This window comes from Euwallacea similis, chromosome 25, assembly GCF_039881205.1.
Source record: "Euwallacea similis isolate ESF13 chromosome 25, ESF131.1, whole genome shotgun sequence".
Classification (NCBI taxonomy): domain Eukaryota; kingdom Metazoa; phylum Arthropoda; class Insecta; order Coleoptera; family Curculionidae; genus Euwallacea; species Euwallacea similis.
The window spans coordinates 1,166,646-1,192,422 of NC_089633.1; the positions used below are offsets into that span (position 1 = coordinate 1,166,646).

The 25,777-nt window shown below is 35.1% G+C and overlaps 5 protein-coding genes across 7 annotated transcripts; 2 read left to right on the plus strand and 3 right to left on the minus strand.

The window, feature by feature from the left end:
* Positions 1-755: 755 nt before the first annotated feature.
* B9d1 (B9 domain-containing protein 1) lies at positions 756-1,991 on the minus strand. The gene is made up of 3 exons (XM_066402351.1): positions 1,671-1,991; positions 1,153-1,362; positions 756-1,105 (listed from the first exon to the last, which is right to left on the minus strand). Exons 1-3 carry the CDS (start codon positions 1,906-1,908, stop codon positions 999-1,001), a joined length of 555 nt encoding a protein of 184 aa, XP_066258448.1. The 5' UTR covers positions 1,909-1,991; the 3' UTR covers positions 756-998.
* A 624-nt stretch (positions 1,992-2,615) lies between these two features.
* Positions 2,616-9,073, plus strand: LOC136416880 (probable aconitate hydratase, mitochondrial). Its single transcript, XM_066402293.1, has 11 exons — positions 2,616-2,889; positions 4,251-4,475; positions 5,310-5,580; positions 5,719-5,913; positions 5,970-6,098; positions 6,154-6,312; positions 6,369-6,557; positions 6,998-7,143; positions 7,201-7,420; positions 7,475-7,787; positions 8,226-9,073. The coding sequence occupies exons 1-11, from the start codon at positions 2,857-2,859 to the stop codon at positions 8,713-8,715; spliced, it is 2,370 nt and encodes a 789-aa protein (XP_066258390.1). The 5' UTR covers positions 2,616-2,856; the 3' UTR covers positions 8,716-9,073.
* Positions 9,074-9,405: 332 nt separating this feature from the next.
* On the minus strand, positions 9,406-12,564 carry LOC136416891 (uncharacterized). Of its 2 annotated transcripts, none has more exons than XM_066402315.1 (10): positions 12,294-12,564; positions 11,523-11,705; positions 11,298-11,474; positions 11,082-11,244; positions 10,830-11,019; positions 10,596-10,779; positions 10,062-10,350; positions 9,947-10,000; positions 9,754-9,884; positions 9,406-9,704 (listed from the first exon to the last, which is right to left on the minus strand). In XM_066402315.1, exons 2-10 carry the CDS (start codon positions 11,703-11,705, stop codon positions 9,453-9,455), a joined length of 1,623 nt encoding a protein of 540 aa, XP_066258412.1. In that variant the 5' UTR covers positions 12,294-12,564; the 3' UTR covers positions 9,406-9,452. The 2 variants fall into 2 exon arrangements, with proteins under 2 accessions (XP_066258412.1, XP_066258411.1); XM_066402314.1 differs by having other exon boundaries at positions 9,947-10,009; positions 12,294-12,562.
* A 1,511-nt stretch (positions 12,565-14,075) lies between these two features.
* Inos (Inositol-3-phosphate synthase) lies at positions 14,076-22,795 on the plus strand. Of its 2 annotated transcripts, none has more exons than XM_066402317.1 (8): positions 14,076-14,248; positions 17,029-17,168; positions 17,867-18,039; positions 18,093-18,688; positions 18,740-18,897; positions 18,960-19,068; positions 21,861-22,099; positions 22,152-22,795. In XM_066402317.1, the coding sequence occupies exons 2-8, from the start codon at positions 17,061-17,063 to the stop codon at positions 22,347-22,349; spliced, it is 1,581 nt and encodes a 526-aa protein (XP_066258414.1). In that variant the 5' UTR covers positions 14,076-14,248; positions 17,029-17,060; the 3' UTR covers positions 22,350-22,795. The 2 variants fall into 2 exon arrangements, with proteins under 2 accessions (XP_066258414.1, XP_066258413.1); XM_066402316.1 differs by lacking the exon at positions 14,076-14,248 and adding an exon at positions 16,290-16,492.
* Positions 22,785-25,325, minus strand: LOC136416890 (SET domain-containing protein SmydA-8-like). The gene is made up of 6 exons (XM_066402313.1): positions 25,100-25,325; positions 24,861-25,045; positions 24,486-24,796; positions 23,821-24,030; positions 23,514-23,769; positions 22,785-23,461 (listed from the first exon to the last, which is right to left on the minus strand). Exons 1-6 carry the CDS (start codon positions 25,144-25,146, stop codon positions 22,818-22,820), a joined length of 1,653 nt encoding a protein of 550 aa, XP_066258410.1. The 5' UTR covers positions 25,147-25,325; the 3' UTR covers positions 22,785-22,817.
* Positions 25,326-25,777: the final 452 nt, after the last annotated feature.

Genomic DNA, 25,777 nt, shown 5'->3' on the forward strand with positions numbered 1-25,777 from the left:
CTAGAATTATTGACGATATTAGGAAATTGACATAATATATTTTTAAGAACATAGAAAAGGACTTTATTGGTGTCGAATCTCAATTAAAGCTGTGCCAAATACGACTGATACACTTCATTCCAATTCCACGCCTACTAACGCACTTATCTGGTACAACTCTGGCTTTTCGGTCCTTTTAGCCCTTATGTCACACCTTATAACGACAGTTTTGCTCAACGTGGCAACAATTTTTAGATAATTTAAATTTGCGCAAAATACCGAATCAAAAATTCGTAGTAGTATTTAGTAATATAGAACAGAAATCTAGTTCTCGCATTAGGCAAAAATACAGTCATTCCAAATTGATCATATAAACCCTCAATTTGCAAATAAACCATTTTACAGGTTCCACCTGTATGTGTATATTCTGTGGTAAATATGGATAACTGCCAAAGAGACGATTGATGTTTGTTTGATAAGGATACGAAAGGAGTGCGAGTGATTTTTTTAATAAACAAATTAGGGTAGATTAAAGATTAAAATGTCACAAAAATAGTCACTTTATGCCTCTACTATAAAGTAATCATTAGAATGTAATTGGAAGTTTGCGGACTTTAGCTGCTGAGCAGTTTCAGGCCAGCCCAAATGTGAGCTGTTTGTATTGTAATATACTTACTACCATACTAATAATAACAAACTCATCTTTACATCAATAATATTCACCGATTTCTTTCCTGTATGTATTTACTTTGATTATAGTAAAAAAACAGGAGCAATTCGGTACATAGTTATTTATATTATAAATGTTTAAGAACATCGATGTTTGATAATAGGAATTGTATAGTTTATTACTTTAATTACTGATATTTTTTGTTTTCCTAAGCTTTAATTCTTTGTATATTTGAGAGTATATTCGCAGAGATTTTGTATGATAGCCGTTTTTTGTATTTATTTCGCGTTTTTTTCATGCGTATGACTGTAAGTCAACTTTCTGTAATAAAAGACACAAAAAAGCATATTTATTCGTTTTTTGTAGTACGTCCAAAGTCGTAGCCCAATCGCAAAAATCCTTGGGAAACCACGTAGAAGGACAGCAAGGCTTTGCCACTATTTTCCATCCTAATTACTGAATTCTTAATTAGTTAACTGAAAGCAAAAAAAATAAGTACGCACGGTTATTGCCGTCAGTGCTGGCTAGAATTTTAGGTTGCAGCAGCTCTGGTTGGTACCCAAAGAAAGACCCAATGTAACCTAAAAGGGATGATGCTTTAGGTCTGGCCAAATTTACCTCCAGCTGATGCAACCCTGGTTTTACGGGTACGTGTGTTCTTCCGTATCCTTCCAGGGTCATTTCTTTGTAGACTGTCAAAACCATTTGAGGCCCTAAAAGTGAAGTATTTTTCAGTTTTATGATATACAGGGTGTCCTGAAAGGTCATGTCATAAATTCTAGGGGTTGTAGAGAAGGCTAAAATAATGCTAGAAATAAATAAATATCGTGAAATTTGAAATACGACTCGGCATGTGATTCGTGAGTCATCACGAGAATCATTCGGACCAATTAAAACAGATAAATGCCTCTGACAATAGTGAGATGTTCGAAATTCGCTATTTCTGTTGGCTGACCCTATTTTTTTAATTTCAAAATGATCATGATGGTTTTTCGTCTTTTAACTCAAACCATATACTTACAACCGAAAGGGTTGGTGCTCTTGAACTGCACATCAATCGGAAAGTTAAACACCACTTTATCATTGTTATTAACGACGTGGGCCACTTGAGAGAGCCCCGTTTCCAATCCCCCGATGATTTTCCAGTCCGGCCCTGTGTAAAACTCATACTTGCAGTGGTAAGATGCGTTCGCCGGTGCCATTATGTCCAAAAATTCAATTTGGCCCATAAGGGATAGAAGAAAAGTACCATCAGACATTATTTATTGAAACCGAAATGAAAAAGCAATATTTGTCATGTTAACTGAAAACTGGAGGTTTGTTTGTATTGAAAATTTAATTAATGGCGGAAACACCTAATCGGCAACCCTTTATACATTCTAAAAATGAAGGTATATACGCTTTTACTGGTATTAAAGGCGCTAGTTTTGGGCGCCGTAATTATATACATGATAATTCTTTTAGTCATAATAACCTATTGTAGCAAACTCCAATAGTAAAATTGCAATTGTAATAGAGAATAAACTAAAATCTCCGGCTACTGAATTAATCCGACCAAATCGAAGTCATAAGAGTTACGTGTATGAAAGCTTTTAGTAAACCAGCTGATCAGTCACGCGCTTGGCAGTATAGAGTCTGCAATGTTGCCAAATTGTGAGAATATTCCCTTAAATACTAACACGGGCTGTTTAAAAAACCAATTAAATCATTTATAACTTTTATATATCTTATCTAAAATTATTTTATAATTTTACTGTTTCTTAAGAGCAGGAAAGTATTTAAATAAATGGTCCGGGAAACCATAAGGTCAAATTACTTTAATAAGAGAGATGAATTTTCCCTCTAGCCAAACTGTCAACGTCGTCTTGATGACGCTTGGAATTTTGAACTTTACGATCATCTGGACTTTATTTCCCAAAATCTCGCCTTTGATAACGTAAAAAAGACCCGAAAAAACATCTCATTGCTGATAAAATTACGGCGCTTGGGAAGCGGGGGCTAGGCATTATCAATTCGCCACGGCAAATCTCGATTTTATAGGTTATTTTCGTTTCCGTCACAGGAAAAGTTAGACCGCGCAAGTGCACTTCTCTGTTCACAGTCGGTTTCCACTACGAAAACTGCTGGAAGTGCCAAATTTCAAAGTGGCCCCACGAGACCCGTTTTAATACCGCAGTCCCAGCAATTAAACATCGTTTTTCTACGCCATGGCGTACTGTATGCGAGTTTTGCATCGCCATGTAAGTATTGCTGCTTTGTTAATTTAGTTGGTGTGTCCAGGAAACACTTCGTATGACGGTTACATAACATCTCCTTTCATCCAATTTTTTTTGCGTGCAACTTAATTTGGCCATTTCTGAGGTTTATGATTATTACTTTCAGATTAGAGTTTCATGCATACAATGCTAGTAAGTTTTTGTTGCTCGATACTAAATTTCGATAGACAATTTTACTACATGTAAACTTCACTATCTTTTTGATGGCTTCCATAAACTCATTTGATATTTATCAGAAATACCTATCATACTAACACCACTAAAATTGAATATATATAGTTACAGTCAAAGTTAAAATCGAGAGTTCTACACAAATATAGCTACCCATTTCTGAATGAGCATCCTTTAGACATTCATATTTATATGATCATCTTATATGAAGTTCGCACAATTGATGAGTTTTAAGCAACACTTAACTTGACTCAAGTTACATAATATTAAAACTTAAGGGGAGATAATTATAAATAGTTTAAATCTTGTCTATGTATTTCTGTCCTGAAAAATTCTTAAATAAAAGGGCCAAATTTTAAGTAGCTTAGGACTTAGCCCTGATTGGCATTGGAAAGGTTGTGTTTATTTCATTGTTGTTTACTAAGTCAGGGTAAATGTATTAATGCCAGTGAAATATCTGGGCTATGTGCCAACCATATTTTTATTTAGGATTCAATAATTAAAAAAATAGGTTGTCACTTTTATTGGCTTTAAATTTGATTTTTTGAGGGCATTTTATACTTATATAAACAGAAGGTTGGTGCAAAATTAATCACTAAAATTTGCAGTTTTTCGTAATACCTAATTGCAAATGAGGAACAGGTATCACAATGAAGAAATATATTTTTTCATGGTAGTTTACCAAGAATTGATATAATTTTCATGCTGTGAGGAGAATTGGTTCAGTATCATTATTCAACAAGCATTTTAATTAATACATGTTCTGTTTCTAACTCTATGAGGAATAATTTATTAAGATATATTTTTATTTGCTCCGTAATTTTTAACCATGATCTTTTAAATTTTAATTTTGGATATAAATGCCTGATGACATTTTTTTATCATAATATTCTATCCTTCCATTTTGCTAAAGATTTATTAAATAAATAAGTTGTTTGTCACATGCATGAAAATTATTTTAAATACTTTTTCATATACACATCTTGAGATCCAAATTTTTCAAACACAGTAGCAAAGATTTGTATATATATATAGGCATTAACTTCAGTATTATTCTAGAAATCTATAGAAGCAATGAACACTCAAATACTTAGCACTTGAAAACATAAAAGTTATTGTGTATATATATTGAAGTGGCAATAATATCCTTCCAGGGGGGAAAATCGAGCGTTGTCCTTCACGAAGTCCAAGTTCGATGCTTCCATGTATCACCTTTGGCGGCAGCCGCAGTCAAGACTGCAATGTCAAAGTTTGACACCGATCCCCTGCCCTATGACAAACTTGTGAAGAATCTTGAGGTAGTCAAGAAGCGGCTCAACCGTCCTCTGACGTTGTCAGAGAAGGTTTTGTACTCCCATTTGGATCAACCTGATTCACAGGTAAGAAACTGTGACAGTTGTAATCAAAATAATAAAGATTTGAGCTAATGATTTTCGATATCTCACAAGTATTTCGCTGATATGTAGGGTATTGTTTAACATAATTTAATCATACCAAAGCAATAATTAAATGCATTTCCTTTAAATAATATTATTAATAAATAAGCCTGACCTGTGAAACAGCAGTGGAGGCATTATGTGATAGAAGCAAAGTTCAAAGATGTTTATGTTTGTTTTCATTGAATGGATTAAAGTCTGAGGCCGATTAATTACACTTTCAAATTTGGAAACTAGAAAGAATTTTTGTGATCCTTGAACTTGCAGATAAATGTTGCTAAATTCGATCAATGTCTAAGTTTTAAGCCAAAAACACCACTGAAATTTGGGACTAAACCCAGAACGTATTACCCAATGAAAGTTTTTGAAATGACATATTTTCATTCTTTTTGAAATATTTTAGGAATCATGACAGATAAATCTAGTTTGAAGGTGGATTCTTAATAAACATTAAAATCTTTTCTTTTACTTTAACCAATCTTGTAGGTAGATCTCAATTATGGGCATTGAAATGTCCACCACTTGTCTCAAATATTTCTTAGTTAACCTGGAATGCCTCCATTACCCATTAAACATTTCCAAATTCGTCCACTAAGGGCCAAATTATTAATGTGATGTCATCTTTAACTACAAGCTAATTTCCATTATATGTATAGTATAATAGAAACCTTGGAATAGATAGATATTGGTCAAATTCGTAGTTTCTTTTGAAACTAGTTTGGTGCTTAAGTTAACAATACATTAATAATTTTCTCCTGAAACAACTAAAATTTACAGGAAATCGAACGTGGCAAATCCTACCTTCGGCTACGCCCCGACAGGGTGGCCATGCAAGATGCAACTGCCCAAATGGCCATGTTGCAATTCATCTCCTCAGGTCTCAAAAGGGTGGCCGTACCTAGTACCATCCATTGCGACCACTTGATTGAAGCCCAAATTGGAGGAGTTAAGGATTTGGCACGTGCCAAGGATTTGAACAAGGAGGTGTACGATTTTTTGAGCTCCGCTGGCAACAAGTATGGCGTTGGTTTTTGGAAACCCGGATCAGGTAAAGTGTTCGCATGAAGGTTTATTTTTAGGTGTTGTGGTGGCAGAACAATGGCGAAAGTATTATCTGCATGGTAAACATGTTTTTTGAAGTATTAAGTTTAATGTGTAAAAATCATACTTACTTTTACGAATTTAGGAATTATCCATCAAATTATCTTGGAAAACTATGCATTCCCTGGTCTTTTGATGATTGGTACCGACTCCCACACTCCCAATGGGGGTGGTTTGGGCGGTCTATGTATCGGCGTGGGCGGTGCTGATGCCGTTGACGTCATGGCCAATATCCCTTGGGAGCTGAAGTGTCCCAACGTTATCGGTGTCCATTTAACCGGTTAGACCTCTCTTTTATTGAATCTATTTTATGTCTAATTTATCTTGCTTTAAAAGGCAAATTGTCTGGCTGGACCTCCCCTAAAGACATAATTCTTAAAGTAGCAGATATTCTTACTGTAAAGGGTGGAACTGGGGCTATTGTCGAATACTACGGCCCTGGAGTTGACTCAATTTCCTGCACAGGTGATGCACTACTTAATTCATTTTTCATACATATTCTAGCTCAAAATTTAAAAAGGTATGGCGACTATTTGCAACATGGGTGCTGAAATTGGAGCCACCACTTCAGTGTTCCCTTACAATAGCAGAATGGCGGATTACCTGAAGGCTACTAATAGGGGTGCGATAGCTGAGGAAGCCGGTAAAGTTCAGAAGGTTTTGCTCAATTCCGATGCAAGTAAGACGGTTTTAAAAAATAATTGTTGAAACATAAATTATTGGGTAATTTCTTAGGCGCACATTACGACCAAGTAATCGAAATTAACTTGGACAAGCTGGAGCCGCATATCAATGGTCCCTTCACCCCGGATTTGGCCAGTCCCATCAGCAAGTTAGGGCAAAACGCAAAGAAAAATGGATGGCCTTTAGACATAAAAGTGGGACTTATCGGGTCCTGCACCAACAGCTCATACGAGGACATGGGTAAGTTTTGTGTGAATTTTTTGAAGAAAGAACTTTGAAATAGGAGTTGCAAATGTATGCTCAAACTGCTAAGTGATTCAATCATCTATAATACCGGCTTATTAATGCTGATTTGATGCAGACAATAAATATCATTTTCTCCCAATATGAGAGGATGAATGTGATCATAGGCAACACAGTAGTATACATTGAATTCATAAAATGTCTACATTGTTAAATTATTATTAATAAAATTAGTACCAATTACTGAGCACCAAATTTTTTATTAGAAGTGTTTCTTTTTAGAAAATGAATTAAAAAAATAAATTTGATACCTTGTAGTATGGAAATGAGACATTTGTGAACAGTTAATTATTTAGTTTTTTGTCATCTATTGAGTGAAATCGACCCTAAAGTGTGTAACAAGATCACGTTAATACCCTGTATTTCCTATCTTTTAGGTAGATGCGCTAGTATTGCTAAAGAAGCAATGAAACACGGAATAAAATCAAAAATTCCCTTCAACGTGACTCCTGGTTCAGAACAAATTCGCGCTACAATCGAAAGAGATGGAATCTCCAAGACTTTGACCGACTTCGGAGGCACTGTATGTCGTTTCCCATTGAATTTAACATATTGTAGCTGATTTTTCGTAATAAAACAGGTCTTGGCTAATGCCTGTGGACCTTGTATTGGCCAATGGGACCGTAAAGATGTCAAAAAAGGCGAGAAGAACACCATAGTTACTTCATACAATCGTAACTTTACCGGCCGTAACGACGCCAATCCTGCAACTCATGCTTTCGTAACTTCTCCCGAACTTGTAACTGCCCTCAGTATTGCTGGAACTTTAGACTTTAATCCTGTCACCGATGAACTTACCGGTAATCCTCTAAAATTTACTTATAAATTGCAGTTTTAACCTTTTTGAACCTTAGGCTCTGATGGTAAAAAGTTCAAGCTCTCATCTCCGTTCGGGGATGAATTGCCCTCAAAAGGATTTGACCCCGGTCAGGACACCTATCAAAAGCCTTTAGATGACGGCAGTAAAGTGAACGTTCAAGTTGACCCTAAATCAAACAGATTGCAGCTATTGACGCCCTTTGACAAGTGGGACGGCAAGGATTTGGAAGATATGCTAGTGCTTATCAAGGTTAAAGGAAAGTGCACCACCGATCACATTTCGGCCGCTGGACCTTGGTTGAAGTACCGTGGACATTTGGACAACATTTCGAATAATATGTTTATTGGGTAAGTTTGAATTGCATAGTGAATGAATTGTTATATGGTAAAAATTATCTTTCGTATCTTAAACTTTTACTGTGTAAAAGACTGGCTTATTTATGGAATTTTGAATACATATCAACATATGACAGTTGAAACTTGGGGCTCCAAGTAACATAATTTAGTATAAACACTATTAAACGCATACAGTGAACCAAACTTTTTCTTGATAGAATAGAAACTTCTCTCAATGGACATTCATCTACGATATAAACATAGTAGTATTTTAGCGTTTAGCGTCTGATTTTAGACAACTTGTAAAGTTTACTCCGGAATGTGAAAGTTTTTTGGCTACGAAAAATATGGTAGAAGTTCATGTTTTCAAGATTGTTCAATTTTTGGAATGTCATTTTTGCCGAGTTCATTGATTAAGTAACAAATTAATAGCTTTTTTCGTTATTTTAGAGCCACAAACTATGAAAATAACGAAATGAATAAAGTGAAAAACCTGCTCACCGATGAATATGCTGGGGTTCCTGATGTTGCCCGTTACTATAAAGCTAAAGGCCTCAGATGGGTAGCAGTAGGAGACGAAAATTACGGTGAAGGTTCCTCTAGAGAACACGCAGCATTAGAACCTCGTCACTTGGGAGGCAGAGCCATCATTGTAAAATCCTTCGCACGTATCCACGAAACCAACCTGAAGAAACAGGGCATGTTACCGTTCACTTTCGCCAATCCAAGCGATTACGACAAAATCCAGCCGACGGACAAAATCACTTTAAAAAATCTGAAGAATTTGTCACCTGGGAAAACGGTGGAATGCGAGATCAAGCACAAAGACGGCAGCGTAGATAAGATTCAATTGAATCATACGTTTAACGACCTGCAAATCTCCTGGTTCAAGGCGGGCAGTGCACTTAATAGAATGAAAGAAATCGCAGCCAGTGCTTAGATAGCTCGACAGTTATGATAAACGGACTTTTTTATATTTTAGGCCCTAAATAACGGTTTAGATTATTTGGATCAATCGCCAAAACAATAGCATGTGGGCAGGTGCTAAATGGTGATTGGCAATGCAAGTTTTAAGTTAGAATTGCGTGATTTGTAGAACGACCGACGATGTTTTGAATAGTGATGTGAGTATAAAACTATTTTAGGTAATTTTATTTTTGAGTTGTCATCAGCAGGGAGCCTGAACCATGTTAATAATGTATATATATATATATACCTACTATATTTAATTATTGTTAATCTGGATGTTTTTTCATCTCCGAAAATTTTTAAGTGAATAAAATGATAGGAAATTACTCGGTAAACTCGATGTTTGTTCCCCTCTGACAGTCATTATGATTTAGAGTTTTGGAGTTGACAATGCAATGCAAACATTTTAAAGGAAACTTTGAATTTTAGAAAGAAATTTAGGTTATTGACATATAGTAAAAGAATTTCAGATTACTAAGAAAATTCTGAAAACGTATACCACTTCTTGCCTGCGATTAACAAGCTATGCCGACAGTGATCAGATGTATTAATAATTGGAAAAAAATGAATCTTATATTTCTGTACTCCCTACAGATCAAATATAATTACTTTATTACAAAATTATATTATCTTGAAAAAATTAGATTAAATAATATGCCTTATCAAGTTATTGTTTCAACGGTAATAAAGAAATATTTAACACAATTCCTAACAAAATCCTCCTGCACTGCTGACCGATATCGTACACTCTCCAATCTCCATTTTGGCCAATGCACTATTCTCCAAAAGGCCGATATTTTGCAGAAAAGCACCAGCTGTATTATGATGCAATACTGTTGGATCTTTATCTGCAATTTTGTCCTTTACAGACGTCTTATTTGAATTGTTTTGGTCCAACTCTATTTCAACCAAAGGTTCCATCAGATTTGCCTCCACAGATCTAGTAGTATTTACACCAAACTAAAACATACAATAAAAATAATGGAAAATGAAATAAAAGCAAACTTACGTTATCAGAATTCTGTCCTATCCTTAGAGGTTTAGTTAGGTACTCGAGGTCTCCAAATGGCATGTTAGTGATGTCGTAATCTTCACTACGAGAGGCTTCTGAAGGAGCCCGTGAAAAGGCTGCAGGGCGGGCTATAGTATAATACTTACCATGATATGGAACAATATTTAATGAGAAATTAATGTATGTATACCTGATCGGTTTATACGAGGACGTCCTCTTGGGCGCTTAATCAAAGGTTTGGCCACTACAAATCCTGTTATATTATTATACTTCACTATAATACTATTAGTAAAATTGTAACCTACCTGGGGGATACTTCCTAGGCCTCCCTCTCCCTTTTTTTTGTGCAGCGACACTGCTTTTAGTCTCTTCAGAAGACTGCAGTGCGATAGAAGGTACAGCGGAATCTTCTGCTTTGATGATAACTTCCTCAGTACCCTCATCAGGAGAAGAATTTGCTAATTTTTGAGCGTTTAGATGTCTAGATTTCGGGTCAGAGGCCATTCGAGCCAAAAGATCTTCTCGCGTGATACGAGTGGATATTTCGAAATCTTCAGTGTGATGAGAAGTATCCAATTCAACATGACCAATCGTCTGGAAAAACGATTTCTAACAATTGCAAATTATTTTGCTTGTCAAATTAAAAAAAGTTCCAGATTTTCTTGACGAAATGGTAAATATAATTTATTTTCTTATTTAGTGAGTATTTTATATTATAGTTCACTCTCACTTCAGATAACAAATATTGCTTTTTACCCTAAAATCCATTATTATACATAGCATCCATATTTAGCTATTCTTGTTAATGCAATTCTTTTCTCACAAAAATACATACATACATATATATCACTTTCTGCTGTGTTTTCCATGTAATTCCCAATATAATCAGGAATATGTGTCTTCCTTATGTGGTGCTTCAATTTGTCGTGCCTTGAAAAAGCTTTGTCGCAGTGGTTACATGCAAATGGTCGTTCTCCTGTGTGCACCAGCTGGTGACGACTCAAATGTGATGCCCTCTTAAAACTTTATGAATTTTATTAGGTTAATTATTTCGATCAATGAGCTTCGCTTACCTTGCAGGACACAATAAACACTTGTATTTTCTCTGCTTAAGAGCCCATTTAGTCCTGCGCCTTGCCTCAGCAGACATTGGCACGTACGGGGAGGGGGGTGACGTGGTGGTACTTGTGAGATTCACAGGGGTGTCTATTGAGTCTTTGGGTGTTTTAAGGGGTTCCGGACATTCTAGTGGTGCGCAAGCCACTAAATACCAAAAATGCTTTTATTAGCAGTCACTTATTAAAATTATGTAACTTGATTTTTACCTGGAGGAACTTTCAAAGTCTTATTTTCACTTGCATCTGTAACAGCCTTTGGCAGCTTATTTGCATGAGGCTCTGCAGTTGAGTTTTCAAAATCAACCGCGACTCTTTTCTGCCCTTTAAATCGAGTGTCTCTACCCGATGTGTTAAGTGCACATTTATCATTCTGAAAGTACACATAAATTATATAAGGGAAATTTCCATATTATTACTATTCACTTCATCAACAATCCCTTTAATGCCGAATTCCTCAGCAATATCACAGATTTTATTAGTCAATTCAGGGGAAATTTCCGTGCTTCCTCTATAAATCAATTCGATCAAACCTCTGATCTGCTTAACTCCCACTCCGTGAATCATGAAAGCTACTTGTTGATCCGGATGATCTTGAAACACCTTATTTTGATGTCATTAGATTTTGTTGGAGAATTGTAGCTGAGTTACCTTTCTGAAGTATGGACTAAACACTGCCAAAATCACTTTGTGAGCCTTTACAGATCCATCTTTGCAGTGAATGGTGATGTCACTCAGGGTTTCATCTCTCAGGAGGTTGCCTAGCATGAACTCAAGGTTCTCCTGGTGTTTCTCTTGGAGAAGCCGGATGGGTTTTGCTTGGGGGGATTTCATCTAAAAATAGTGTCATATTGATGCAGACGTTGAAAGCTACAAATACAGTTAGAGAAAATATCAATGGAGGAGGTTTGGAAAATTTTTGAGCAAACTCGGTTGTTTGACACTCATTCTTAGCAAATGTAATTTCTTATGTATCAGAATAAAATATAAGAGAAATGTGAAATAACGCCCAGAACGCTCTTCCAATTCAGAATCTCTGTTAAGTGGCCATTTTCGACATTTTTATCTGTAAAGCTTTCAGTTAGATGGCAATATCTCGAAAACGGTAAGAGATGTCGACTTAAGCTTGGATTGAAAGAGGATGAATTTTCGTGTTTTTTTCTCCTTTTACAATTTTTCCAAGAATCGTACTAATTCTCCATGATTTTCAAAAAACATTTTCATTAAATTTTTACCAATTATTAACACGAATTTCTCGGCCCTCTACTTCGGAAACAGCATATAAACTAAGGAAAACTGAGAAACAGAAGAGCCAGTTTAATTTAAGTCTTGTAAAACTTTTCGCAAAATGCATTTAACTTAATTTAGAGGTATAATTATCTAAATGAAGATATATTTCTTAAAAAATTAGAAACCTCTTACCTCGTCGCCGCCCCGCAATAACGTCGTCAAAATCGTGTATTTTACCTGAAACCCCACTCAATATTTATTATAAATATGTGGGTCGGAGTCACTTTAACGCCAAGTCTGCCGTAGGACTGGCCCTAAACGGAGCGCCCTTCGCCGAGGGGGGCACTGCGCGCCATCGATTTCTGCCTGCCCCCTCCTGAAAAGGCCGAAAATACCCTCTGGAATTAATTTAGGTGGGTCTCGAGCGGGGGTCGAGAGACTAGGGCGACAAGAGGGGAGCGTGAGGGGGTGAAGGGGCCGCGCCGTTAGGGTGGAAATCGTGTATACCCTAGAATTTCCGCTGGTCGCTTTACAGGCTTGGGTCCTTTTTGTGTAAAATTATGTTTTTTTATTATTTTAATCCTGGCTAAAGTTTAACGGATGGATTATTCGAATGTTTCGTAATGAGGATACCTAACACCAACCAGTGATTAACATAGTTAAAGGATGTTATTCAAAATTAATATGTTATGTTTACGTTGTTATTGTCGCGTGTTGCATACGATAGGCCTTGAAAGGGAAAGGGAGATTTTAGATTGAAGACAAATTTTTATATAGTCGGGCAGGAGCGGCTAACTGCTTAAAAACTTCAGAGCAGGACAATTTGAGTACTACTCATTAATGTTTGTTACTTTTTCAAAATTATTTTTGTGTCTTCAATGTTCAAGCCAAACCTGAACAAGTGTGAACACGAATAACCTACATTAATCATGAATTTAGCTATCTATAGCTCAATTCTCTCTGCTTTTTGGAGAATTCTCCATCGTTATGGTCCAAGATACGCCACCGAATTAACAGAAAATCTTAATGTGAAAAATTTATTTAGAATTTCGGAATTAGTAAACGAATTTAACAAATATCAGGAACGAATTGAACCGACATTTAATATTCTTAAAATTATATAGGGTTCATAGTTCAAATTTCAGAATTTTCGGAAAGCTCTTCATCGCTCTGGTTCAAGATATATCACTAATTTTAGCAAACATTGAAGCCGGAAAATTATATATATTAATTGAAAAGAAAAGATCAGGAGCGTACTGAATCAAAATTTAAAATATTCAAAAAATTTTGGAAAAAATGAAGTTCTATTCAATATGTTTTTTTAAAATTCGTTGCAAGTTTGACATCAAAAAACTGCTGATTTTAATATATTTTGAAATCGAAAAATTGATCTAACTTCCTAATTGATGAGCAAATTTTGAAATAATCAGAAGCAAACCCAGAAAGTTTTGAACATTAATTGAAACGTCTTGTCTATGATTTTGGAAAATTTTCAGCTATTCTAATCCAAAATCATTGACTTAACAAAAATTTAAATCTAAAAAAGTTATACAAAATTTCGGAATTAATAAATAATAAATTCAGCAAACATCAAGAACATTTGAAATTTGATTTCAAAATAATCAAAAAGTAATGGAAATTAAAGCATGAAATTGCTTCAATTTGCTTTGAAAATTCATGAAGAGACCTTATTGACTTTAATATATTTTGAAGGTAGAAAATTCTTCTTCAATTCCAAAATTGACCATCAAATGATGAGGAAATCAGTAGTGGATCGAAGAGATTTTGAAAATGAAGCAAACATTTAGATTACTGAATATATATAATATATTGAGTAATATACAGTATAAATAGCTCAATTTCCTCTTTGTTTTTTTGGAAGGTCTTCACATTTTGGGGATAAGATACGCCACTGACTAGCAAATCGGGGAAGTGGAGAAAGGGAAAGCCATTCTATCTGACCTTCAGGTAGATTCACAAATTAATAGCAATTAAATGTACTGTGTCATGTATTTTTAACTCGTTTATGTACATACGTTTCAGCATATTTTTGCATCAAATTTCTGAGATATCATTCGAAGGAAAAAAGGAGCTCTTTAACGTTCAAACTATTGAAAAAAATAACAGAGCTAAGGAGCCTTCAGAGGGTAAGCCCGGTTGTTTTCTTTGAGAGTAAAAGCCTTTGTAACTGACCTCTAAACTTGTTTTGTTCTTGACCAGTTGTCATGTAGACGAATTGTTACGTTGTATTTTTGAGCCTCCCTTTAGGCTTCCAAATGAAATCAATTTATTTTATTATAAACCCTCATAAAAACCTGAGAGAAACTCTATAAAAATAAGCAGATCCGGACTAGAACTGTAAAAAATTTATGAAGGTAAATAATATTATTTTTATAGATAAATATTGTTTTATCTTTTGCTAAAAGTACGGACTAAATTTCCCTTAAATGTAAAAAATGGGTTTAAAGCATAACTTGAGTCCCCCATCGTCGCATTCATCGACCCTCCACGTTCACCCCAAATCCGAGGCCAAAGCGGGAATTTAACGCATTTCCAAGGGGGCGCATGGTTGTTACGAAATCAATACCCTACTCGTGGGCGCAGCCCTTAGCAGGGGTAAAACCGGGTCGACCCCCCGTGCAAAATATGTTAAAAATAGATAAAGAAATTTCTGGAATTTTATTATGTGGTTTAATTAAATCTAATTTAAACCGAACTTGGAAAGAAATTTCTAATTCCTGTTTGCTTAAACCAGAAAAGAGCTGGAAACCTTAAATTTTTACATGATTTGACAAACGTTCCTGCCTAAACAATCTTGTCAAAATGTGGCGTTCATGAATAAGAACAATTGAGAAACGCAACGTTGCATTTTCACTAAGTTAAGTGAAGTCACAAAATGTTTGCTACGCCAGATTTCTTTGTTTATTGAACCCTAAATTCGACTTTTTAAATATTTTAGTATATCTCAAAGGAAATTTCACATCGGTTAATGAACTTTTGTCATTAAATCAGAGAACCTTAATTGGTTTGAATTTTTTACTACATCTGGCAACATTGCCTATTCAAATACCTTATAAAATTTTGTCAAATTTTGACGGTTATCAAACTGTAATTAGCAATGTTTCATTCTCTTCATCTAGATCGATGGTGAAATACAATGACGGCAGATGACAATGATTTAAACTCAGTAGCAAATTTTAACATAAAAGATTTTTTTAGTGGTTTAACAGGCCATGAATTCAGGTTTTTAAATATTGCTGTTAATCAGGAATGAATATGAGTATAACAAATAAAGTACTAAAGATGCGCATTACTGTACAGGGTGTCCTACGATAGATTAAATAGCGAAAACTTCATAACCCTATAGCATTTTTAAAAAAGGTTTTAATAGAAATATGTAGAGTTGTGTTGAGGCTACAAATTGAAGTGATAATAAAATACACACGGCATAAAGCTATAACGAAAAAACTTGCAAGTTTTTAAATGGTACACCCTGTATATTTTTACATATTTGAGTTCCTCGTCGAAATCTAGACACATTTGATATAACATATGTTATACTTAAAATCGGGAGATTGTGATTATTAATGATTTAAAAAAAAATTAATATTTTTGAAAGAAACCTTTGCATCATCTTTTGAATAAGATTAGGTACTTTATAGGTAAGGAAAGCTTGACAGTGATATTATCTCTGCGTAAACGAAAAAATTATGATAAATTATTTACATTTTAAAATTTAATTTGATTCAAATTATTTTTATTTCATTAGTTCTGTTAGTTTTGTTAAATATATGATATTAACATACATTATAAATACATTCTCATATTAGCCTTAATCAATTTACAAACTTTAACATTCACCCTTTCATCCAGAAAAAAGTTTATTTCCTAAATTTAGTCCTAAATTTAAAAATTATGGTGTCAATTTTAAATTTCTTTGCCTATTCTTTTATACAACATGCTGATAATACTCCATACCCAGTTTCATTGCATTCCCAACAATTCAACATTAATGAAATCATCAACTTAATATTTTCTTTAATGTATTTTCAAATTTCATCATTTTATACAGAACTTCCTGATTTACTTCTAATATACTCATCATACCGTATAAGTATCTACATCTAGATGAAAATATGTGTACATTGATTCGGCAGAATACACACGCTTATTACGTCTTTATACAGAATTCTCCAGAATACGTCGATAATTCCTGCTGGCGAAAACCGTAAACCGCAGGGTGTTCAGATGTCAGTGCATGCTGTTCTAAGCTACTTTCAGCAGGACGTTGTACTGACGTTTACGGTAAATAAGCAGTCTGCTCACCCTAAATTAGATTAAAAATAAGCAGTATATTTAGTTTGTGAACCAGTCTGAAAATCCTGCTATTGGTAAGTTTCAATTTGCATTAGATTATTTATTAACCTGATATATTTATTGATTTTGTGTCCCATGATGCTAGATTTAGATTCATATAGCAATTTAGTATTTTTCTGTATTGTTGTCTAATAACTGTGTACTTAATGTAACCGCTACTGCTGTAGTAAAGTAGTGATAAAAAATATTACAGTTCTTACCAAACTATTTCAATAAATAAAATATCTATTGAATTAATAGATTATAATATTATGAATAGCACCAGCAGTATTTTTTTTAAATAAATTGGTTCTTATCAACGATTCAGCGATTTTTTGGCACTCTCTATACAAACAGTTACCATATGTGCAAGATATTAAAATAAAATCGTATGACCACCGTTCACACACTTTCCGGTTCCCAGAATATAGTATAGGTATATGCATATAAGTATACTTTATTTAATGACTTATTACTCAGCTTTAGATTATTATCGGATTTTATTAAGCTATTTCATACATATATGTATGTATTAGCCACAAGCAGTCTGTGATAGTTCCCTATTTTCCAGTTGCTTTGTAACTTTATAAGCCTGAAGGTAACATGGAACTGACTGTTAATAGTCCTAATGTGAAATACTCCGATAAATACATTGAGGCTAAGTACAATTATCAGTACACGCACGCTGAGAGGAATGGAGACGAAATTGTGGTAAGTTTATTAATTTAATCAAATAATTAATAATTATGTTAGATTCATAGTTTTTTTGATAATTTGGTGGATATTGTTTTTCGCTGTTGTTGTTCCATGTTGATTATACCTTATAAATAGAAAAACTAATATAGACATTAGTGAATTCTTAACTAAATGTCATTTAACAAATTGAGTTGTAATCAAATTATGAATAATTAATCTTAAATAGAATGTTATTACAAACAATGTAATGAATTTACCGTTGATTATCTTGACCAACTGGTGAGTCGAAATAATACTGTCTATTTTCGCCTATTAATGTTTTTGATACGTAGATTTGAAATGAAAGAATTTCCCTCAATTCGAACGAAAATTCATAAAATTCTCTATTGATTACGAGTTTTGTCTCTTTAGTATAGGTACTTTTTGTTTTTAAATTTTATAGCGATGAAATTATTTTTAGAACGTATTTTGTCGATTATCTTCAGTTTTTGCTTCAAATTACATATGCCAGTATACTGTAGCTCATACACTCCCATTTTTTTATTATCTTCCCACAGGAAACGTACCTTATCGCCTCTTATTACTGAGAAAATCAATATACTTCCTCCAGCAGCATTGTCATGGCGTGCAATTCAGCCATTCAGATAAAGCGTTATTTATCGGAAAATGTATTAATACTTTTATAACTAGAATTAGTGTTATACTTCTCTTAGGCCACCAACGTAACAGAAATTCTCACTTTTCGCACCGAGCGCAAAGTCCCCAAACTGGGCGTCATGCTGGTGGGTTGGGGAGGCAATAACGGAGCCACTTTCACAGCTTCCGTGGTGGCAAATCGCTTAGGCCTGTCTTGGAATACCAAAAGAGGTCCTCAGAAAGCCAATTGGTAAAAAAGTGTAAACATTTCAGTCACTCCGTCAATGAATCTTTTTAATGCAGGTACGGCTCAGTTACCCAAGCGTCAACAGTCCGCTTATCAGAAGGCGTACATATCCCTCTCTCACACATCCTTCCCTCAGTAAACCCTAACGATTTGGTACTTGATGGCTGGGACATCAGCTCCAAGAACTTAGCAAAAGCCATGGAGAGATCTCAAGTGCTCGATTATAACTTGCAACAGCAGCTGATACCTCATTTGGAGAAATTGAAGCCTCGAGCTGCAATTTTTGAAGATAATTATGTGGCTGCTAACCAAAAATCCAGAGCTGACAATGTGCTCGTAGGAACCAAGCTTCAGCAAGTTAAAAAAATCATGGATGATATTGAAGATTTTAAAAACACCTCCAAAGTTGAGAAAGTCATTGTTATGTGGACTGCAAACACTGAAAGGTTTAGCAATGTTTTAGAAGGAATTAACGATACTGCAGAAAACCTGAAGATGGCCATTAAAAAAGACCACGAAGAAATGTCTCCTTCAACTCTCTATGCCTATGCAGCGATTTCCATGGGATGCACCTACATCAATGGCTCACCACAAAATACCTTTGTGCCGGGTTTGGTTAAGTATGCAGTGGAAAAGGGAGTATTCATAGCAGGTAATTTTTTGAGAGGGCATTGAGAAGAGGGTTTTTAACGAGATATTTTAGGGGACGACTTCAAATCTGGTCAAACCAAACTAAAAAGCGTTTTGGTGGACTTTTTGATCAGTGCTGGAATTAAGCCGGTGAGCATAGTCAGCTACAACCATCTGGGAAACAATGATGGAAAGAATCTGAGCGCTCCTGCGCAATTCAGGTCCAAAGAGGTATTACCTATTTAACTAAATTAGAAATTATTTTATTTGAAGCTCTTTTAACTTAATTTTAGATATCAAAGAGCAACGTCGTTGATGATATGGTGGCCGCAAACCACATTCTCTATGATCAGAAGGAAAAGCCTGATCACGTTGTGGTCATCAAGTACGTGCCATACGTCGGTAAGTCCCTTTTATTTGTTTGAGCCCTACGATATTACCGTGCGGCTCTAAATTATGCTTCCCTCCTGTTTACTTTTTAACAAACTATTATTATTTTTTAAATTCAAAATCACCATTAAATGGGACAAAAAATACTATCTTTTGATGTTTGTTTATTTTTCTAAACGGTTTCTAATGTTGGTTTTCTAAATGATGGTTCTATAAATGGTTGTTACATCATCAGTAAGACAAAATGGCAGATTTTTTAAAATTGAAGCATGAGTCAGGTGGCACTTCAAATTAAATTTAAAAAATATATATACAGTCAAACTTCGATAAATCGAACTACGACTTGCCAGACAAAAAGTTCGACTTATCGAGACTTCGAGTGTTATCGAAAATCGAGGAGAAAATTGAAAACAAAACAAAATTCTTGTTCGCAAAAATTTTATTGGTTTATTATTTAAAATAAAGATCATAAACAAAATTAAATGAAAAATATATTATTCATATATCATACATGCAATAGAAAATAGTTAAAACAAAAATTAATAAGTGCAATTATATGTAGTATAATCACTAATTTAATTTATTAAAATCATCACTTATTAAATTTTATTTTAACTTTCTTCTATTTTCGCTAAGAGACTCAATTTTATTTAATAATTTGTAAAATTCGCCAGTTGTGTCATCACTTGTATACAAGAAAGAACGCAGAACTTTCAATGCATTTATAATTGTTGCATGCGAAGGTGATTCGATTGTCTCTTCATTATCATCATCACTTAAACCGTCTAAATTATTATCTGCATTATTATTGCCAATATCTACCGCAACATAATTTTCTATGTCATCGTCGATTGGGAATTCAGATGTGCAGACGTTGTAATCAAAGTGGATGAAATCGTTGAAGCCTGGCTTTTCTAAAGACTCGTTCACTGGTTTCCAAGCTTCAAATTTTAGTGATAGTAAAGATTTAGCATTTTCTTCAATGTCTTCTTAAACATTTTCCTTCAAAAAAATCAGTGGAACTTCGTTCTCTTCCTCCCATGCGGAGTACGAACCAAATCCAGATTTTTTAAAGCAATTTGCAACGGTTTGCAATTTAACATCAATAACCCATGCCTTGCTTATTTCTTGAACACAATCCATTAAGTTTAATTTGGATATACTGGCATTTTTTGTAAATTGGCAAAGCAGTATTGTTAAAATTCGATGACGATAATTGCGCTTTAGGCTGGCAATTATGCCTTGATCCAGCGGCTGTAGCTTGAACGTTAAATTTGGTGGGAAAAAAATCTTATATCGATTGATTTTAGGTTTTTTGTAACGTCCCGAGGATGGACAGTGCAATTGTTAATAAATATGATAATTTTTCTTCCTTCTTTACTCAGTCTGATGCCCCACGTTAAGGGCCTTGTTCTCAAAAATTGCCGACGTCATCCATGCTTTTGAATTTGATTCATAATTTACAGTCAGTCGTTTAACATTTAGAAAACATCGTGGACTCCAAGACTTGCCAATGATTAAAAGCTTTAATTTTTCAGATCCATCCATGTTTGTAACACAAAGATAAGTTATTCGCTCCATGCTACTTTTTCCTTCATGGCGGCTTTGGTTTTTAAAAGTGAGACTTTTATCGCGAAGACATTTGTAAATCACATCTGTCTCATTAGCATTAAACACATTTTTTTCGTGATATTTTTCTAAAGGATGAGGCTTTATCACGCTTCCAATTTTCACTGTCTTCTTCATTAACATCGACACTCTCCCCACATAATTTTTTTGGATAAATTCTAAACCTAAAATTGCATACGTATGTAAGTAAATACATACAGGGTGTGACAATTAAAACTTCTTACCTGGAAAATTTCGGAATTAAAAAAAAGAAAAAATGCCGAGACACGTCGATTTTGTCTTCAAGGGGAACAATAATTTTCTTAATCAGAACTTTTCAAATCACTGGATAAGACGTAGAGGTTCAATTGAGCGGTCTTCCAGATTGACAGATTTAACACCCCTAGACTTTTTCCTATGGGGACACTTAAAGTCCAAAATTTATGCAACACGATTAAACTCACTTGAGGAGCTTCGTTGGTGAATTGTTCGAGAATGACATGCGATAAGGCCCGGAATGCTTCGAAATGCTCGTTCGGAAGTGGAGGAAAGGTTTTATTATTGCATGGAAGTAGAGGGAAAACAATTTGAACATTTCATTAAATAACCTTTTTATATTCATTGATATCTTGTCTTATTCTTTAAATGATGATTTTCCTGCCACATTTAAACCAAAATGAAAAAAGTCATATACCGTTGTAATCAGAATTGAAAAATCTTTAAAATGAGGAATCAGTCAAGATAGGGTGTCATTTAAAATTTAAGGGTACATTACGCCCCTGCCTAAGGGACAGGTTCCAAGACACTAACACTTAGGTCACCATGTGTCCCCTTGAAAATAAAATCAACGTGTCTAGGCTTTTTTTTCCTTTTTTTTGTTTTTATTGCATTTTTCACGAAATTTGTAGTAATTTTTCTTAAAAAATAATCAATAGACTTTGAATCGCATTACGCTATTGACTGTAGTTTTAAAAGATCTTTAATTTGAGCTGTCCCTTGACCCATCTTTCGATTGAAAAAAGTCGGTCATTTTATCGTACCTGTGACGTAAGCAACATTTTGAAAATTAAACAAACATCAAAAGATAGTATTTTTGTCCTATTTAGTGCTGCTTTGGAATTTAAAAAAAAATGATTAAAAAGTTAACGGGAGGTTTACAATTTAGAGCCGCGTGGTATAATATATGGGTTGTTTAGGTGACTCAAAGCGAGCCATGGACGAATACACCTCAGAATTGATGATGGGTGGGACGAATACCATAGTTATACACAATACTTGCGAAGACTCTTTATTGGCAACTCCGCTGATATTGGATTTGGTGATTTTGGCTGAGTTGTTTTCGAGAATTGAGGTTAAAGGGCAGGGGTTAAATGAAGAGTACACAAAACTGCATCCAGTGATGTCGGTTTTGAGCTATTTGTGCAAGGCACCCTTGGTGAGTCACAAAGGACGTAATTTTCTAGGGTCTCAGAGACGATTTTTTCTAGGTCCCAAATGGCACTCCGGTAATAAACGCCCTCTTCAGGCAAAGAGCTTGCATTGAGAATATCCTGAAAGCTTGCGTAGGGCTTCCCCCGGATAATAATATGACGTTGGAATATAAAATCCCTTTCCTCATGTCCGAAGATTCATACGAAGGACCGAAAGCCAAAAAAGCCAAATTTCCAATGGATATTAGTTTGTGAATTTAAGTTCAAACTCGCTACAAATGCTGTCTGAACAGCAACGGGAATTCCTTTTGAAGGGAATTTATGCTATAAAGCAAATAACGTCTCAGAATCCTAAATTGCATGTTGTAGCTGTAAAGTGAAACAAAATCGACTTTTTTCCTACAAAATTTCGTTTGAGAAACAACATTATTAACCCATAGGTTTTTTTAAGTTACAAAATGAATTATTTTTGTATGAAAGGACCAAATACTGAGGGTTTGAACGTTTTTGGGTCAATATTTATGAATTTCTAAAAATCCTTTTTTAGTACAACTTTAACGAAACAGTCACAACCATTTTGAAAGTCGAATTTGAAGCACCCATACAGGTGCAATTGATGGAAAAATAAACTAATAAGTATTTTATTTATGTTGTATGTAAAAGAAGTTTATTAATATTATATATTTCAGTTTACTTTTGTACTTGAGTGCTACGGCTCATCAATTACTTTTTTCCTTTCTTCTTCTTATTCCCCTTCTTACTCACAATATTTGGAGGTGCCAAGTTTTCGATCAAAATTTTATTCTCCTCCCCCTCCTTCTTCTTTGCTCTACTCTCCGCTTTCTCTTTCAGCCTCTTCACTACCTCACCCTTCTTACCATCATCCTCCGTCTCAATACTACTGTGCAACAGATCCTTTTCAATATTCCTAACAGAGTTGCGCAGCATCTTCAGCTCATGCAAAGCCATCTGTGCCATCCTCCCTTCAGGACTCTTTGGGGGTTCGTAAAGCAAATACTTGACAGCCTCCTTCAAGATTGTTTCTGCAGTTTGAAGCTCTTTTACCAACTCTTCTTCACTAATTTCCAGCTCTCTGTATTGTTTATGAGATATGTCGGCAAGAGCCGATTGCAATTCGTACATGGTCAATGCCTTAATTCTGGATATTCCTGGCTCCAACTTTGTGAGCACCGATAGCAATCGGCCACACAGGTCGATTTTCCTATTTAAATTGGTTTTGGAGTGAGGCAGCTTTGAGTAAAGGTTCACCATCGTTTGCTTCAGCTCTAAAAGGAGGTAATGATTGGGATGGAAAGTTAGCATGAGCTTTTTGAAGAGGTTTTCCATTTGCTTGATATCTGTTGGATCTGCAAAGGAGCATTAAAATGGAAATTAGTTATAGAGTAATAACATAGATACCCAGATCATCAATTCTCCTTCTGGCCTCATCAATAGCTAAATTGATAAGGAAGTCTTTGAAGCACAGCTTGCATTCACAGCACTGCCAGATTCTAAAACCCTTCTCCATTTCCACCCTCCTTAAAAAGCCCTTTCTGCATTTGTGGCACACCAGAGAGCTCAGCTCTGTCCCCAGCTCTGTAGGGTCGTTGCATCTGTCGCAGTCGCACTCAAAATATTTGCCCTCCAGCAGGTGTTCTTGTCTCTCTTTGTTGCCCTATTATTTTTAACATGTAATATAGGTATAATTTTTACTACAAAAACCCACAAGCAAAACGTCGGAATAATTGGTCAAAATGGGTTGGTGCTGCTTAATGTCCACTTTGGCGTATATACTCATAACGAAATTATCATCTACAGATATATGGGTGTTGGATATGCAACTATGGGCAATCATGGCCACTGTGGGGTAAATAGCTCTAAGGCATTGACTTTCTGGGTTAGTGATAGGGTTATCTGCATTGTTGGGAGGGCGGACCTAAAACAAAATGTTATTAGTTATTAAAGGACCCCTTGAGGCAGAGCGTCATCACTGCATGTGGATGGAACTTAAATATAATGGTATCGAGGTAAATTAAATAAGGACAATTCAGGACTCGTAGAGAATTTTGCTGATCTCCTTTGATGAAGTTAATCAGGTTAAGAATAATGCTATTTAATCTTTAAAGATGACCGTTAGCGATGTAAACGCAGCCAATATTTAAAAATCCGAAACTAAATGTAGGCAACACTACATACATTCCAAACTAGAATATATTAGCACAGCTAATCGCAGTTATTGGATAGGTTTATCTCGGAGATTTTCTTCATGCATATTGTATTAGGACACTTTATCCAAGATTAAGCAAAGGAATATTGGTTGTATAATCCCACAGTAACACCTTACGGTTCTTTTAATTGAAACTGTGATAAAACTATTCAAAAACTAGTTACCTCAAAAGAATTAATATCCAAAATGCCACAAATCCTCTGCACCAGTTCTTCCTTCACATCCTTCTCAGTCAACAGATTAGTCTCCTTGAGAACCTCTTCTACAGACAACTTGTGCCTCCTCCATATTGCCGTGTCCCTCCTCTTCTCCAAATGAGGCTCCAAATTGAGAATTTTTTCATAAACCTCGGGATTATAAATGCTGAGTAAGATGCAGCGCAATGGGAATATAACTGAAGGGTTCTCTGCCAAAATCTGCCCTTTCATTTTTTGGGTTTTGAGGGCGAGACATTCTTCCTCTGGATGGTATTTGCCTGTATAATTCAATATGATGCTGTATAGTATTATAACATACTTACGTAAAACGTTCTAAAATACCTTTGCAATCATCAACACACATTAGAGCTGTATTACACTGCTCACAAAACGAGCACATGAGCAAATTTATGGGTTTAAAGCACTTGAAGCAGCGAGCAGGGCCATTGAGTTGTGGCCCTATCAGGGCCGGACTTTCTTTCAGGATCAGTTCCCCCGGCTTCAGGTCCTTATTTGCCCCCATATAACTATTGAAAACTCACTAAAGTAACTTGTCGGTGGTGTCACAGAATAAGTCTTACCGGCCCAAAACATCGTTTCGTAATATTACGTAGGTCTTACTACTCATATTGTATTTCTCATCGGTCTATTGTCCACTCGCATATGAGTTACTTACTTGAAATACACGATTATATTTAGCTTCAGAAGCATTGTGCTAGTTTAGTGGCAGACTAGAATTAAAAATAGACAAGAGTCTGGAAAAGTAGTGTTTGATGTGCTAAGGTGCATGCGACTGAGGTTCAGCTTTGCCCCACCTAGAAGCAGTTGACGCGGAAGGAAAAATCATATGATATTCATGGTATTCTAAATTAAAAAGTAGTTTTACTGTCTCAAAAAGAAAAAAATAGCTTTGGAAAATGTTTAAAACATGACCTCAAGAGGGCTTAAATATCTCAACAATCGATAAAGCCAGGTAGAGGAAAACGTTTTAAGGAATTGTTCCTTGTAATTGACATGCTCTTAATAGTAAAAAATATAGAGTCAATACTATATATACTAAATGATATGAGTATAAAGATTCCTACAGAGAAAGCGAAAGACATATTAATTCTCACGAGCAGCAAATTCGATAAATTGAATAATCTGTATAAAGGGCTCATGAAAATTTAAATCTTCCGACAATCGGTAAAGATAGCTATAACAAAATGTGTTAAGGAATTGTTCTTTGTTATCGGTGAGTTCGTAATATTAAAAAATAT

Coding starts and splice junctions, on each gene's coding strand:
- B9d1 (XM_066402351.1), bottom strand. CDS start 1,908: ATGTCTGATGGTACTTTTCTTCTATCCCTTATGGGCCAAATTGAATTT. Junction 1,363..1,670: donor GAGCACCAACCCTTTCGGTT/GTAAGTATATGG, acceptor CTTCACTTTTAG/GGCCTCAAATGGTTTTGACA. Junction 1,106..1,152: donor CAGCACTGACGGCAATAACC/GTGCGTACTTAT, acceptor TTAAGAATTCAG/TAATTAGGATGGAAAATAGT.
- LOC136416880 (XM_066402293.1), top strand. CDS start 2,857: ATGGCGTACTGTATGCGAGTTTTGCATCGCCAT. Junction 4,476..5,309: donor TGGATCAACCTGATTCACAG/GTAAGAAACTGT, acceptor TAAAATTTACAG/GAAATCGAACGTGGCAAATC. Junction 6,313..6,368: donor TTTGCTCAATTCCGATGCAA/GTAAGACGGTTT, acceptor GTAATTTCTTAG/GCGCACATTACGACCAAGTA.
- LOC136416891 (XM_066402314.1), bottom strand. CDS start 11,705: ATGAAATCCCCCCAAGCAAAACCCATCCGGCTTCTCCAAGAGAAACAC. Junction 10,780..10,829: donor TGTTTATTGTGTCCTGCAAG/GTAAGCGAAGCT, acceptor AAATTCATAAAG/TTTTAAGAGGGCATCACATT. Junction 9,705..9,753: donor TAGGACAGAATTCTGATAAC/GTAAGTTTGCTT, acceptor TGTATGTTTTAG/TTTGGTGTAAATACTACTAG.
- Inos (XM_066402317.1), top strand. CDS start 17,061: ATGGAACTGACTGTTAATAGTCCTAATGTGAAATACTCCGATAAATAC. Junction 17,169..17,866: donor GGAATGGAGACGAAATTGTG/GTAAGTTTATTA, acceptor TACTTCTCTTAG/GCCACCAACGTAACAGAAAT. Junction 18,898..18,959: donor CGCAATTCAGGTCCAAAGAG/GTATTACCTATT, acceptor ACTTAATTTTAG/ATATCAAAGAGCAACGTCGT.
- LOC136416890 (XM_066402313.1), bottom strand. CDS start 25,146: ATGAGTAGTAAGACCTACGTAATATTACGAAACGATGTTTTGGGCCG. Junction 23,770..23,820: donor ATTATTCCGACGTTTTGCTT/GTGGGTTTTTGT, acceptor TAAAAATAATAG/GGCAACAAAGAGAGACAAGA. Junction 23,462..23,513: donor AAGGAGAATTGATGATCTGG/GTATCTATGTTA, acceptor GCTCCTTTGCAG/ATCCAACAGATATCAAGCAA.